The sequence below is a fragment of the Pungitius pungitius genome, chromosome 8 (genome assembly GCF_949316345.1).
Source record: "Pungitius pungitius chromosome 8, fPunPun2.1, whole genome shotgun sequence".
NCBI lineage: Eukaryota > Metazoa > Chordata > Actinopteri > Perciformes > Gasterosteidae > Pungitius > Pungitius pungitius.
The window spans coordinates 851,151-866,611 of NC_084907.1; the positions used below are offsets into that span (position 1 = coordinate 851,151).

Below are 15,461 nucleotides of genomic sequence, written 5' to 3' on the forward strand. Positions count from 1 at the left end.
GGACATGAGACTCACTACACAACGCACTGAGGCCCTCTGATTGCGTTTGACTTTTACAATGTGTCCTCTCCACTGTGTCCCAAATACGACCTCCTGTGTCATTTATCACCCAGTGCAACAGAAGCGTGCACCAGGCGGTTCAGGCAGGCTGCGCGTCGTTGTGTTGCGGCGTGTTTGTGCGTTTGTGCAGCCTAGATTCTCCTCCAGCACAGAGTGTATTTATAGAACAACCCCCTCAAATCCACACAGACACACATGCAATATGCTTCCCAGCCATGTTTCCCTGGGACAGTGTGGAAGGCTTTGAGTACTACTGGTTTTAATTGTTTCATTTCCATGAGTATGAAAAGAAACCTTTAAAAAGGCTGTTAATGACGTGCAATAATAATATGTTTTGTATATTATATTTCAATTGTGAATGAGAGAATACAGATTCCACCTCAGTGTAACTTGTTATTGAGTCTATTTAAAAAACTGGAGAGAACATTTATTTTTCAAATAAAAAATTGTGTTAAATTGGCAATAAATAAATAAGATCAAAACTTTTTGGGACTTCGTCAGACAGGAAGTCACGCAAACACAAGTTGAATGGGGAGCGTTTCACGCTTTGTTTCTTTACATGTCACACGCATGGGGGGGTGTTTAATCCGTTAAACATCGGTTCCCCTCTGCTTCCCCCCCCCCCCCCCCCCACACACACACACACACTTCTTCTTATCGTTCTCACTGAGCTCATTGCAGAGGCCCGGGGCGATAAGGCTGAGCGTGAACGCGGTGTGAGAAACCCCCACCTCTCTCCTCCTGAGCTCCTTACATAACATACATACGTAACACGCAACCACCCGGCCCCCCCAGGGGAAGACTTGAAGTGGGAGGGAGGGGTCCTGCTGTAAAGCTCAATAACATAGAACCCGTGTGTGATGGCACTGATCATCAGAGGCTCCGTCCAAAACTCACACCGTTATTTTTCCATCGTGCCACATTTTGACAGCAATAATGAGCCAGGGCCCTTTCAGGGGGGGGGGTTATATACGAGGAATGTAACACCTCGGTCACATTAACGGAGATATTATACGTACGATGATGGAATGATGGAACAAAGCGATGCATTTCCTTCCTTCGTCCCTCTCACTTTTCCCTCTCATCTCCTCATTTCTCTAACCCTTTTTTATTTTACTGTCTCATTATTTTCCCTCCCTCTCTGCGCTCAAGCAGCTGCACCTCGTGATATCAGTCAGTGAAACACACCTCCGTCTCCGTCACCTGACCCTTTGGACCTCAAGGGACACCCGGCACTCTGGAAAGAGACTCGGGCTGTTCTTTCGTATGTGAATTGATGAAGTTTCACTCGAACTTCTGCATTTGTCCAGTGAAGCGTGCTAATGAAGCGTGCTAATGAAGCGTGCTAATGAAGCGTGCTAATGAAACGTGCTAATGAAGCGTGCTAGTGAAACGTGCTAATGAAGCGTGCTAATGAAACGTGCTAATGAAGCGTGCTAATGAAACGTGCTAATGAAGCGTGCTAATGAAGCGTGCTAATGAAACGTGCTAATGAAGCGTGCTAGTGAAGCGTGCTAGTGAAGCGTGCTAATGAAACGTGCTAATGAAGCGTGCTAATGAAACGTGCTAATGAAGCGTGCTAGTGAAACGTGCTAATGAAGCGTGCTAATGAAACGTGCTAGTGAACCGTGCTAATGAAGCTTGCTAGTGAAGCGTGCTAATGAAGCGTGCTAGTGAAGCGTGCTAATGAAACGTGCTAGTGAAGCGTGCTAATGAAACATGCTAATGAAGCATGCTAATGAAGCTTGCTAGTGAAGCGTGCTAATGAAGCGTGCTAGTGAAGCGTGCTAATGAAACGTGCTAGTGAAGCGTGCTAATGAAGCGTGCTAGTGAAGCGTGCTAGTGAAGCGTGCTAATGAAGCGTGCTAATGAAGCGTGCTAGTGAAGCGTGCTAATGAAACGTGCTAGTAAGGCGTGCTAATGAAACGTGCTAGTGAAGCGTGCTAGTGAAGCGTGCTAGTGCAGCGTGCTAATGAAGCGTGCTAGTGAAGCGTGCTAATGAAGCGTGCTAGTGAAGCGTGCTCTGGGGGGGGGGGGGGGGCAGTGTGGAAACCACATTTCCGCCAAAACCAATTTCCGAGGTGGAGAAAAGGCCAAATGGGAGTTTGACTGTAGTTCTGGGAAGAAACAGACTTCAAGTGTCGCGGGCTGTCGGCGCCACGCGGGTTTATCAGCAGAGTTTCTTTAAAGATAAAAATGAGTTAATTCGCCAAATGCATTTCTCGAGCTCAGAATTAATCACAGCGGCTCAGCAATTATGAAAGTGTCACCAGCATCCATGGTGCCTGGGAAGGACATTTGGTCAGATGTGTAACCTCTTAGGAGCAGACAGATGGAGAGGCGGCGTTATCTGGCGTAGTCTGCGGGGCTCGGGGGGCGCGTCGGGTTCCGCTGCGATTGGAGGCACAAGCGCAGAGTCCAGGGTCCAGACTCCAGAGTCCAGAGTCCAGAGTCCAGACTCCAGACTGCAGGCGACTGCTCCATCAAGGAAAGTCACAAACATCAGAGGTTCAGGGTACCTGCGCCGCCGGGAGGACAAAACTGAGTCTCTGAGTCAGACACGAGGTCATCAAGTAAAATAGTTGGTCACAAAAGTAGAGAAAATGTCAGGGTTAAATTTCAGGTGGTTAATCTACATGTGAAGGACACTTTTACAGTTAAAGGCGGCCGGAGGAATAAATATAAAACCTGCAGTCTTCATGTCAATGGAAGACCATCAGACCACCTGTGCACTCTGTATCTGTGTAGCATGTAGCATGTAGCATGTAGTGTGATATCTGCACCATTCAAATAAACATGTTCAATAGGAAGAGTTGCCAAACCCCAATTTAATTTATGGCAAAACACAATAAAAATGATATATATTTCGAGCCACACTAATGTGCCCCAATGCTTGGTGTAAATTGAGTCTTGATGACTTGCTGTATCAGCTGCACCCGTCTAGCTGGGAATCATTGCTTTAAACTCAGAGTCCAGCTGACTCGTTTTGAAATGAGAAGCCTCTGAAAAGAGCTTAAATGTGCACTTGATTGGTCTAAAAAGGTCATTGTGCCAGAGACCCAGTCGCTGGCAAAAGGCCTTAATCCTCAGCAGCAGAAAGAGGTCCAGCCCTAAATATTACTGCAGACACACATAGTAATATATAGTCAGTATTATATCGTCTTATATTATAGATTATATAGTAAGGATGGGATTCAGAGGGAATAATGGTGGACCAGTTTGCAGGAGATGTTTCCAGGAAGGAAAAAGACACTTTTTGGAATTTTGAAATGGTTAAAACAAACGGAACCCTCCTGCACACACGTTGCACACAACAAAATGGCTGCTCGGGCCACATCAGAATCATTGCTGGAACACGTTGTTGGCGTGTTGGCGTCCGTGTGCTGATTCGGGGACTCGGTATGCGGCGGACTGCCTCTGCGTCGCCCACATCAGATAAAACACTTAAACAATTACTGTCTTATCTGCTGTGGTGGGAGAAGAGCTTGTGGCCTCATTATTACCAGATTAGAGGGAGAAGTGGAGCCCCGTCGTACTCCACCGGGCCTCAGGTGACACTCGCCACGGTACCGCCTTCACACAGACGCAATGGTCGTATGACGTAACCAGCTGGGACGCTTTCCTCCATCAGAAGAACACGCGTCGTCTCCACCTTCAGGGATGCAACCAGGACCTCTAAGTGAATGTACAATATGGATGAAACTAACACTGTTATATGGTATTTATATGAGCAACATCAAATAAATACATTAGAGGATTTGGGGGCTTATTGAATGATTTTTGTCAAGTTTTAAGAGTTATAAATTGACTAAAGAAGTTGATAAAAAAAGAAGCTCCAAATAAATGGAAATGTCTGTTTACAGGCTACAACTCAGGAGTTCAATTAAAGTAGGATTAGTTGAAAACAGCTGTATGAAGATATTTTTGAAACTTGACTTAATAGCAAAGTAAACAAGGATCAAAGTGAACAAGAGAAGGTTTGAGTAGGAGATGGCACTGATTTAAGCAGCTTGTCCTCACGTCTCCTCGTGCGTCTCTTTGTGTCCTCGCCGCCGTCTTTCAAGTGTAGAAAAAAAGACGCTCGGAAATTCAACAATAGCGTCTGGAAAAAAAGGAGGAATCTTAACGCTGTCTTTCTTCTGTCACACACACACACACACACACACATACACACACACACACACACACACACACATACAGACAGACACATACAGACACAGACAGACACATACAGACACATACACACACACACACACACATACAGACACACACACACACTTCCATCTTTCTCACTGGTTTGTTATTTTTCGAGCCCATTCTTCCACTCGCTGCCAGCTTTCTTCTCCCCCCCCCCCCCCCCCCCCCCCCTCTGCAGGGCAGTGGAAGCTGTTTGCGTTGCATGCATCCAGTGAAGTACATTTCTCCTCTCCCCTCCATCAGGCTCCATCAGTTGTCCTCTTCAGAGTGACGCTCTAAACGTGACAGTTGTTGCATCAACGTTCATCTGATCGACGACCCGCCAGCCTTCTGCTCCGAGTCGGGTGTCCTCACGTGGTCTCACCTTTTGGGCCGGTTGTGGCCCGCCGGCATCGTGAGGATCTCATGAGGGGTTTACTCTTAATGAGGGATGACTTCCAATTGAGATGTCTGTCCCATTTAAATGTCTTCCAGACCAGTGAAGTGTTTTTCATCTCAGCCCACTGACGGAAATGTCTCAAAAACTAACGGATGAATTCAATCAAACTGTCTTTGGGGTGCTGTGTCCAGATGAGATGCCACATTAAATAGATTAAAAGGACATTCAAGAGCACAGAGTACAGACGGCTAATTGTGCCTCACAAGGAGAGAGACAGCTGTGACCATGTGGTACTAAACCGGATGAAACAGGACGCATTCTGTTCAGTGTGTGAGTTAATCCAATGTTTTCTGTGGCGACACTATTTCCGTTTGTCGGTAGAACTTCAGACTCTTGACTTTCCTTTTGGAAGCGCAGAGATTAAAACTAGATTAAATCTGTTCTTCAACCTCAATACGGGGATAAAAAAAAACAGATCCATTAGTATATTTGAATGCCTCGCTGGCATTAAGAATTAAAAAACCCGAGACGTCAGTTTGGTTGTGATTTAGAGAATCGTCACCAGTAGAAAGTTTCATTGCTGTTTGACCCTTGTTGCGATGTATTGATGTATTGATGTATTGATTAGCAGCTGCGTCCCACCTTCAGTACACAGTTTTATTTCCCACATATCGTGCTCAGTCATATTGACAGAATCTGCAGAATTGGCTGAACATGATCTAATGTACTTGTTCCTCTCTCTGCAGACCATGCTGACTGCCATCTCCATGAGTGCCATCGCCACCAATGGAGTGGTGCCAGGTGGGTGAGCAGACGCTGGCACCGCTCAGCCCTCACTGTTTGAGTCGAAAACTCTCTTCTTTTTTTTTTCTCTGATTGCTTTTGGCACGTCTCGCCCGGCGCAGCTTGATATCCAGATAAACATTAAAAGCTTTAGTCTGGGGTCTCGTGCACTTTTAACGTGTCTCCACACAATTTACACAAAATAAAACGCCAGCCAAGTGCGTGGAGTGTAAACCCGAAGGTGTGTGTGTACCTGCATTATGCAGATATCATGGGATTCTACCTCGTAGTGACTTACCAGTCAAAGTGCATACAGCAAATTACAGGCTTGTGCAATAGTGAGGAACTGTGCACCAATTATAACTGTCTCTTTTATAACTGGTAACAGCCCTGCTGCAAAGGATATTCATTGATGCTTTGTTCATTTATTTGCACACTGAGTAAAACACACACTGGCTCCAGATGCAGATATTCCTCCACTCATTCCTGTGTTTACCTGTGTGTGTGTGTGTGTGTGTGTGTGTGTGTGTGTGTGTGTGTGTGTGTGTGTGTGCAGCCGGGGGCTCCTACTACATGATTTCCCGCTCGCTGGGCCCTGAGTTCGGGGGAGCCGTGGGGATCTGCTTCTATCTGGGGACGACCTTCGCCGGGGCCATGTACATCCTGGGGGCCATCGAGCTGCTCCTGGTAAGAGGCCTTCAGCATTCACATGTTTGAGGTGTCTTGTTGGAAAGGTTCTTTCTTAGGGAGAATATTTCCATACGGCCGTGTAGATTAAAGGTGGTTTCATGTTTCATGCTCTTCATTATCAAATGAGGATCTTGGATCTCTGGCCCTGTTCAACAGTGCTCATTAAGTATGTATACAAAGAAAGAAGACATAAAAAGTTCAAATTTGAAGGCTAAAGTGGAAACATAATAGTAATATTCTGGTTAATGATTGAGAGACATTTGAAGAGCAGCGTGTGATGGAGCGGTGAGTGGGTTCACGTTGACCCTCCTGCAACCTACTGGCAGCGACATCCATTTCTAGTCCATTCATTCGCTGCGTTGCCATGGCGCCGCCAGTCAAAGGCCATCGGAAGGTTAATGGAGGACGACAAATCACAGCTCTTCCCTTCAGACTTTGATAGGTTTGTCTCAGAGTGACAGCACTCACCAAAGCTGCTCTCAAGAGTCATTGAGCATCCAGTTCAGAACTGCTGGATTGAATGTGAACCCTTAGATTTAATTATGTTGGTAATACACGAAAGATTTGGTTTCACGTTGCTGCGGCCAAAGACGGGTGCCAATGTTGGAAATGGTTCAAATGTGTGGGGCGACGAGCCAAAGACAACCAGCAGCAAAAAGGATCTGAAGAACCAATGGCTTAAAAACAACTGAGACAAAAACGGGATTGAAAACCTGGGAAATGTATGTAAAAGTTTTTGTAAATGAGTAGAAAATAATGCAGGCGTAGTTTTAAAACCAGCTTGATTACTAGATAATAAAAAAGTTGAATGAAATGACACCCATCAGAGCACCAGTGTGAAAACAGAGCGCTTTATTCCCCCCTCAAAGCGCTTTGAAGCTATTTTTTCCCTCAACCCGTCTTCTTCTTCAACGTGAGTTGAGATCAGTTGACGAGATGCAGGAATCTTTCATCTCTATCTTGTTACTCTCCTCCTCCTCCTCCTCCTCTTCCTCCCGGGCCTTTTATTCCACACTCCTTCCACTGCAGTCCCGCTCTGTTGGGGCATGATGCAAATACTGCATCAGCGAGACTCTGGCGCAGTAACCACAGAATTCCTTGAAACAGCTCTCATCACTTTGCTCCGCTGCTATCAGCCCACCGAGTGTGTGTGTGCGTTTTTTTATTTTTGTATTGTGCCATTATCTTCCCTCTGTTTGCCTCTAATGGGGATGCAGAGTTTGATCATGCCCGGAGGTTAATTTAGTCTTCTGGGTCAAAGCTGGCTTAGTTTCTATTGTAAAAATAACAATCCCTGCAGACTTGTAAGGAGCGGATGTGGAGAGGGCCGATTTGAATACGTTTCATCCTTCCACTCGGAGCCAAGAACACACAGCGATGCTATTTCCGGAAGCATGAGCCGCTCACAGCGGAGGCAGGAGATCCGCTCGGCGATGTTGTTCTCGGCAGCGCTTTCCCTTTCGGCCAAAAAAACGACCGAACGTGAGCCGACGACCTCCTGCTCCTCCTCCTGCATTTGATCTGCTCGTTACGGTGAAACCAGAAGACAACTTGATAAAAAGGAGTCTGTTATGCAACGGCTTCACGTGAATCACCGCTGATGACAGACACTGACGGGCTAATAGGGGTTCACCCTTTTTTACACCGCGCTGCTATTCTGGGACCGACCCCTTGTAAAAGTATAATAAAGGCAGTTGGTTTAGAATATTAATACCACGCTCGACTTCTTTAATTAAGCTGAATTAAAATGGCAGTTTGAATGCTGTTAATCCGTCACATGCTTTCACACTTCAGAGTCGTCTTCCTCGCTCACCTCACGCTTTTCTCACCTCGCTGTCTACCTATTTTTATTTTTTATTTTTTTTTACCCGTGGTGAAATTGATTAAATTCTGCAGTAAACAGTGAAGTGGAGGAGCAGGCTTTCTGACCTGAGATCTTTATCAGGTTAAAATCCCCAGACAGGCTGCTAGCAAAGCGGATGAGTAACACTCCCTGAACATCTAGCACCACGCTGGCCTTCAGCAACAAGGAGCTTCTATGGAACCTCCATGTGTGATATCCCAGGGTGCATAAAGGGGGAAACAATAACAGCACCCCCCCCCCCCCCCCCTCCTTCACCCCAGATCTACATAGCGCCCCAGGCGGCCATCTTTCCCCTGGAGGGCCTGGAGGGCCCCGAGGCGGAGGCCGCCCTGCTGAACAACATGCGCGTGTACGGGACCATCCTGCTGACCTCCATGGCCACGGTGGTGTTTGTCGGCGTGAAGTACGTCAACAAGCTGGCCCTGGTGTTTCTGGCCTGCGTCATTCTCTCCATCCTCGCCGTCTACGCCGGCGTCATCAAGACCGGCATCGACGCTCCGGATTTCCCGTAAGCGACCGAAACCTTCAAAATAAGAGCTTGGGTCCAGATTGGTTTTGTTTTGCAGAACATTTTAAACAAATGACTTCCTTTAAAAACTCTATTTCTTTATTATAGTAAATATAGTATATAGTATTATAGTTTTGCCTTTCCTTGTTATTTTTTATTATTTGTTCCTTAAATTATTGTTTTTTCTATTTTCATCATTATTATGGATCTTATTATTGTCCTTCTCTCTAGTGTGTGTCTCCTGGGAAACCGCACTTTGGTTTGGAAGACCTTCGATGTGTGCTCCAAGACGGTGGAGACCGCTAACGGGACCGTCACCACCCAGCTGTGGAGCATGTTCTGTGACTCACCTTTCCTCAACGCTACCTGCGACAAGTACTTCACGGCCAACAACGTGACCCGGATCCAGGGCATCCCAGGGGTCGCCAGTGGAATCCTGTCAGGTTGGTCCATTCGGATCCTTCAGTGAGCTCACAGAGCCGCCTCTCCACTCCACATGTTGCCGAGCTTCGGATAACAGGTTCAGTTAAAGTGAATTACTGCGACGTCTTAAAGCAGATTGTGTCCTCTGCATTTCTGAGGGCCATTAAGAGTAAATACGGAATAATAAAACCGTTAAGGAAGGCTTTCACGGATTAATAATTGGTTCATTCATTTCACTAAATTGGATTAGATGAGATGTCTTTCAATGTGTGTTGTATAAAAAGAAGATGCAGAGGTTCAGAGTTTAAAAGGTAAAGGTGGAACATGATGAAGTAAGGGCCTGACTGCACAAAGCCCAGAGCTTCACCTCGTCGCTCTATTCGTGATCAGGAGCTGACGGTAAGCTGGAGGTTAAGGATCCACATCCAAGAACCTGAGCCCTGTGCACAGGGCTATAAAAAGAATTCACCCCAAGTTTAAATGATTTGACAAAAAGCCTTTAACGTTACTTAAATAACGAATGGCTTCACCAGTCAGCTGATACACGTATGTACACTGATACACGTATGTACACTGATACACGTATGTACACTGATACACGTATGTACACTGCATTTGCACACTGAATGCATTTAGCTTTTTGTCCATTGTAAGACAAACATAGAGGATCAACGTAACAATGTAGTATCGCAGGTCGTCATGGCTTCCCTCAAAGACTTGTTCTTCTCCTCCTTCCAGAGAACCTGTTTGGGACCTACTACGAGAAAGGGGATCTGATTGCCAGGACCAACATGGACTCGGTGGAGGACCAGGACGACCCGTTGACCAACGCCAACCGCTACGTGTTGGCCGACATCGCCAGCTTCTTCACGCTGCTGGTTGGAATCTACTTCCCTTCTGTGACAGGTGAGACTCTGGATGGTTGACATCCTCCTTGTTGGTGCGTGAACCTCCTGAAGCCGCGTTGATGTTTGCTTCTCATCTCCCAGGGATCATGGCCGGCTCCAACCGCTCTGGAGACCTGCGTGATGCCCAGAAGTCCATCCCAGTTGGAACCATTGCAGCCATCACCACCACCTCCTTCGTCTGTATCCTCTCACTACTGTCGCCTAGGGGTCGCCCGGGGTCACTGCACGGATCTATTAAACATTTTGGTTTAAGGATTTAGAAAAGGACATTACACGATTTTAAGGTTACAAAAATACTCTTTTTGACCTTGTTGATCATATTAGATATATACAGTAGGAACATTATGAAACTGACAATTAGTGATCTCTAGACATGCTGCTTAGGATTCCAACCAGATATCTTCTTAAATTTCATTATCATTCATAAGCTGGAAGCTGGGTGATGATGGTCCAATGTTCACAGGACCTGTGGTTGGTTTGTTCTGCTGTGACAAAAGCCCCCTGATCGGCCTGCACGCCCCACCATGATTAAAGGTCAACACTTTTAGCTGCGTATATATTTATTTCACTCAAATGCTGCATGTTCACATTTTATTGAATATTATTGAATATATATTAATTTATAAAAAATCGCCATGTGACACATGATTTGGCTGCAGCTCCACAAACGGTCCCCTAACTCTGATGCAGCCATCTTGAATGTCTTCCATGTATCTCGGAGTAATCAGCTTGGAGTCTAAACAAATTTGATTAGCTAGTCTAATTGCATCAGTGGGCTGCCTATGCCATCACAAGTTAATAAAGCCCAAGGATATTAGTTACAATGTCATTGATCTCTGAGATATTATCCTAAACAAAATCGATTGACGTCTTTTCTCAGCAAACACAGTTCATTGGATAAAGCATTTATTATTAAGTGCGTCCTCAGGGGGAAAAGTTGATGATGTCTTTGCTCAAGTCCCGTCCATCACTAACCAGCCTCATTGATTGCATCTGTCCACGAAATACTTCTACTTTCCTTATCCAGGACTGCATAGACATGTCCAGTGTGATCCTGTTCGGGGCCTGCATCGATGGTGTGGTCCTCAGGGACAAGTAGGTCCCCCTTTTGTGACCTGAGACAAACAACCCTGAACACAAATGATTATTCTTTACACAATGTGCTTCTAACGATGCGAAAACAACCCTTCCCCATCTCCCCCAGGTTCGGAGAGGGAGTCCACGGGAATTTGGTGATTGGCACGTTGGCTTGGCCGTCCCCATGGGTGATCGTGATTGGCTCTTTCTTCTCAACCTGCGGGGCGGGGCTGCAGAGTCTGACAGGGGCTCCCCGCCTCATGCAGGCCATCGCCAAAGACGGCATCGTGCCCGCCCTCCGGGTCGGTCCCGCTTCCTCGTTTTAGTCGTCACTTTCCTCCAAACCGTCTCATGTGAGGGGACACGGACATTGAATGTTTCCCCGTTGTCCCCCCGCAGATCTTCGGCCATGCGAAGGCCAACGGAGAACCCACGTGGTCCCTCTTGCTGACCGCTTGTATCTGCGAGATCGGCATCCTCATCGCTTCCCTGGATTTAGTAGCTCCCATCCTCTCCATGTGAGCAGCATGCTGAACCCATCACACAAAGGGCAGAAGGCCTTTCGGCTCGACTGATACAGAAGTACCAGTGAATGTGTGAATTGAGATGGTTTCTGTGTGTGTGTGTGTGTGTCCTGCAGGTTCTTCTTGATGTGCTACATGTTTGTGAACTTGGCCTGTGCTCTGCAGACACTACTGAGGACTCCGAACTGGAGACCCCGCTTCAAGTTCTACCACTGGTCCGTTTGCCTCAGCAGTCACTTTGAAGCACGGCGCAATGTGGGCCTCGATCTCACTGACTGTGCCTCTCCACAGGGCTCTGTCCTTCCTGGGGATGAGCTTGTGTCTCACCCTCATGTTCCTCTGCTCCTGGTATTACGCCATCGTCGCCATGGTAATTGCCGGCTCTATCTACAAGTATATCGAGTTCGCCGGGTGAGTAGAGCGAGACCCCAGGGGGGATTGGATTTGCTGGCTGGCCTTTGGGTTTAGCTGGTGTGTGTGTGTGTGTGTGGTAATGTGATTAAGTGTGTATGTTTGTGTGAGTTTTCTGCCTCTAAATCTACAACATTAATCTTTTTTTCAGGAGTTTAAAGGGAAATTGGTGTTTGTGGTTTGAGTGCTTGTGTTGGTCCTGTCGAGTGCTGATTATTGCAATGACTGTAGGAAACACGTTTATACGCCTCTACTCCCTACAGTTGTATGTAGATTATGAGACAACTGGCCCCCTCCCACCTCTTACATAAGAGCCAAAAGCCCAGACTCCACGAGACGTGTAGTTGATACAAACGCGATCCGGTAGCTGTTTGGTCTTTAATGGCGGCGCCCTCTGCTCCCTCAGTGATCCGAACCGAGCAGTGCACACGGAGCATCACAGCGCTGTGATTCCCTGCGGTGACGCCATGGTGTTAACTTGAGATTTAACAGTGACGCCTAATCCCCGATCACACTGCGTTATGAAAAAGTGTCACCCACAAGTCCACTTCCCCCCCCCCCCCTCTTTTCATGTGCAAAGCCAAGCCGCCTAACTTTAGTCGTCGTGGTGATGGAGGAGTGTTGATCGCTGCTTGTCTGTGTCACAGCGCGGAGAAGGAGTGGGGGGACGGGATCCGAGGCCTGTCCCTGAGCGCCGCCCGCTACGCCCTCATGCGGCTGGAAGAAGGTCCGCCGCACACCAAGAACTGGAGGTAGGACCCTTCCATAGCTTCCCCTTTGGGAACCTTCTGCCTGGAGTTCTCACGCCCTCTCCCTTGTCCTCAGGCCCCAGCTGCTGACGCTGGTCAGCACGGACGCGGAGCAGAACGTGGAGCAGCCTCGCCTGCTCTCCCTGACCAACCAGCTGAAGGCAGGCAAAGGTCTGACCATTGTGGGAACGGCTCTGGTGGGAACCTTTCTGGAGAACTACGAACAGAGCCAGCGTGCAGAGCAGGTGAGGACTCCTCAAAAACATTCAAGTTCTTAATCTCCGTCCTGCATTTTAATCAGGAGCCACTTCTGAACTTTTAACAATGATTTTTTGAAACTATAATAAATATTTAAAGTGCAAAGTTGTTGGGGCTTGGACTCCATCCTGCCCAGATGGGAGGAGGCATCTCCCCCCTTTGGGGGTCCAGACACAGGTGGAGGAGGTGGAGAATACGTTGATCCGCTCCTCTGATGGGCCGGGTCCTCCTGCTGATTGGCTGATTTGATGCGATTGGTTAATGGAATCGGGGCCCATGTGTGGTTGGCCAGTCCTCAACGAGCCCCCGCATCAGCTGAGGGAGGGGGGGCAGGAACAGGCTTCTCCAGTCTCCCTGACTGAATTTAACTTTTGTAAAGTGCGATCTGTACGTATTGACCTTCTAGGCGCTGCGTAAGCTGATGGAGACGGAGAAGGTGAAGGGCTTCTGTCAGGTGACCGTGTCCTCCAACCTGCGCGACGCCACGTCCCACCTCATCCAGGCCAGTGGGCTGGGAGGCCTGAAGCACAACGCCGTGCTGGTGTCCTGGCCGCGCAACTGGAAGCAGGGAGACGAGCACCAGACCTGGAGGAACTTTGTCGGTGGGTCACTGGGGGAAACGCAGCCAATAAGCTGCATCCAGAAGACAAAATCGCACAACATTAACGGAAGTAGTATCGCCAACGCCTCACCTCCTCTGTGTGTCCCTTCTGCAGAGTTGGTCAGAGAAACCACCGCCGCTGACTTGGCTCTGCTCGTCCCGAAGAACGTGGCGGCCTTCCCCTCCAACGGGGAGCGCTTCACCGAGGGCCACATCGACGTGTGGTGGATCGTCCATGATGGAGGCATGCTGATGCTGCTGCCCTTCCTTCTCCGCCAGCACAAGGTGGCACACTGCGCATTAACAAGTCACTATATCGAGGACAGACACTTTACATCTGGCATACACTTCCTTTAATGTCCTCTAAACAGTTTTAATTCTGTAACAACAGCGTGTGAGCTGACTTGTTGATGCTGTGCAGGTTTGGAGGAAGTGCAAGATGCGCATCTTCACCGTGGCCCAGTTGGACGACAACAGCATCCAGATGAAAAAAGACCTGACCACATTCCTCTATCACCTCCGTATCGACGCCATGGTGGAAGTGGTGGAAATGGTGAGTGTTCTTAACAATGTTCAACAGTGAGTCCAACGTCGCTCTGCACCTGAGCTTCAAGCAAATGGGGAAATCTGTCCAACAATGGTGCAACTTTCCAAAGATTACATTAGATTTGATCTCAAAGGTTTTTTTCTGTGTTCTTTGCACCGTTATTTGTTATTTTTCTAAATGAGAAACACCACAAAACACCTGCATTTGTTGATTTCTTTGTTCTCAGCATGACAGTGACATCTCAGCCTACACCTACGAGAAGACCCTGGTGATGGAGCAGCGCTCGCAGATGCTTAAACAGATCAAGATGACCAGGACCGAGCGTGAAAGAGAGGTAGGGCAGGATGAAACGACCTTGGCGGGACTCGGCTCGCCGTGATTTGACGTGGCACATTAACCCCTCCGGGCAGGAGCACGTCTACGGTTCAATCGGAGCAGTGGGACACCACATGTCCCGCTTCGCTTCTGTCAATCACAGCTTGTGACAGATGTGAAAAATAAAAGACGGCGTTGTGCGACCATCAGCTCACTTTGCCTGAGTCGCCACGACAACCATTTAGATTTTGATCTTCCTTTGCTACTCATGAACGTGAGAAGACAAAGAACCTCCTGTCGTACCTCGCCCCCCCCCCCCCCCCCTCTGTGTCTTTCCAGATCCAGAGCATCACCGATTCCTCCCGCGGGTCGATCCGCCGCAAGAACCCGGCCGCCGTGACCACACAGCTGAGTGTGAGCGAGGAGCCGCCAGCAGGCAGCGAGGAGGAGAAGCCCGAGGAGGAGGTAGAGCAGGCGGGGGTTTGGGTTTGTGCTCACGTGAAGGTGCTGTAACAAAGTAAGGAGATATAAATAGTACAAGCATATTGGATTTAAAGGGACAGTTGGACTGCAGAGGGCAGCAGAGCAGTAGAAGCTTTGCCCCGTGTTAATAAGCTGCCTGAGCGATGTAAGGCTCCTTAATGTCCCCTCTCCCCCCCCCCCCCCCAACCCCCCCAACCCCCCCTCTGTCAAACACTGGCTCTCTGTGACGTTTACCTACATCTCCTCGTGCGTCCTCTCTCCCTCTCGTCCCATAGTCAAAGTCGGCCTCTTCCCCTGTTTCCCCCCCTGACCAGGTCCAGCTCATCCACGACAGCACCACCCCCGCCAGCCCGGCCACCCCGGCCACCCCGCTGACCCCCGCCGAGGGGGTCCAGAGCCCCGGGACGCAGGTCCAGATGACCTGGACCGAGAAGTGCGACGGCGAACCAGCCAAGCCGCCGGGCGCCGCCACGCCGGAGGGCATCAAAGACCTGTTCAACATGAAGCCGTGAGTGCTTTGAAATGCTCCTCCATGAAGAACCTCCAGGCTTTTTGTCCCCAGCTTCCAAGTGATAATTGTGTTTCTCTTCCTGCCACGCTGCAGTGAGTGGGAGAACCTGTAAGTATTTCCATCTTATGAACCCTATGAGAAGATGCAGATGGGACACCTGCGCGGGGACGAGC

The 15,461-nt window shown here is 48.4% G+C and overlaps 1 protein-coding gene across 3 annotated transcripts in view; it reads left to right on the forward strand.

The window, feature by feature from the left end:
- slc12a5a (solute carrier family 12 member 5a) overlaps window positions 1–15,461 on the forward strand; it is an 84,161-nt gene that overhangs the window by 65,991 nt on the left and 2,709 nt on the right. For 2 of the 3 annotated variants that reach the window (XM_037490733.2, XM_037490736.2), the window contains exons 5-24: window positions 5,383–5,437; window positions 5,976–6,106; window positions 8,234–8,481; window positions 8,713–8,924; window positions 9,643–9,810; window positions 9,894–9,992; window positions 10,850–10,907; window positions 11,017–11,191; window positions 11,289–11,407; window positions 11,530–11,628; window positions 11,705–11,824; window positions 12,472–12,576; window positions 12,650–12,818; window positions 13,238–13,433; window positions 13,548–13,717; window positions 13,854–13,985; window positions 14,206–14,313; window positions 14,634–14,759; window positions 15,053–15,285; window positions 15,382–15,396. In XM_037490733.2, coding sequence (XP_037346630.2) covers window positions 5,383–5,437; window positions 5,976–6,106; window positions 8,234–8,481; window positions 8,713–8,924; window positions 9,643–9,810; window positions 9,894–9,992; window positions 10,850–10,907; window positions 11,017–11,191; window positions 11,289–11,407; window positions 11,530–11,628; window positions 11,705–11,824; window positions 12,472–12,576; window positions 12,650–12,818; window positions 13,238–13,433; window positions 13,548–13,717; window positions 13,854–13,985; window positions 14,206–14,313; window positions 14,634–14,759; window positions 15,053–15,285; window positions 15,382–15,396 — 2,738 coding nt within the window. The remainder of the gene's footprint in view (window positions 1–5,382; window positions 5,438–5,975; window positions 6,107–8,233; window positions 8,482–8,712; window positions 8,925–9,642; window positions 9,811–9,893; window positions 9,993–10,849; window positions 10,908–11,016; window positions 11,192–11,288; window positions 11,408–11,529; window positions 11,629–11,704; window positions 11,825–12,471; window positions 12,577–12,649; window positions 12,819–13,237; window positions 13,434–13,547; window positions 13,718–13,853; window positions 13,986–14,205; window positions 14,314–14,633; window positions 14,760–15,052; window positions 15,286–15,381; window positions 15,397–15,461) is intronic. The other variant, XM_037490734.2, reaches the window with a different exon arrangement.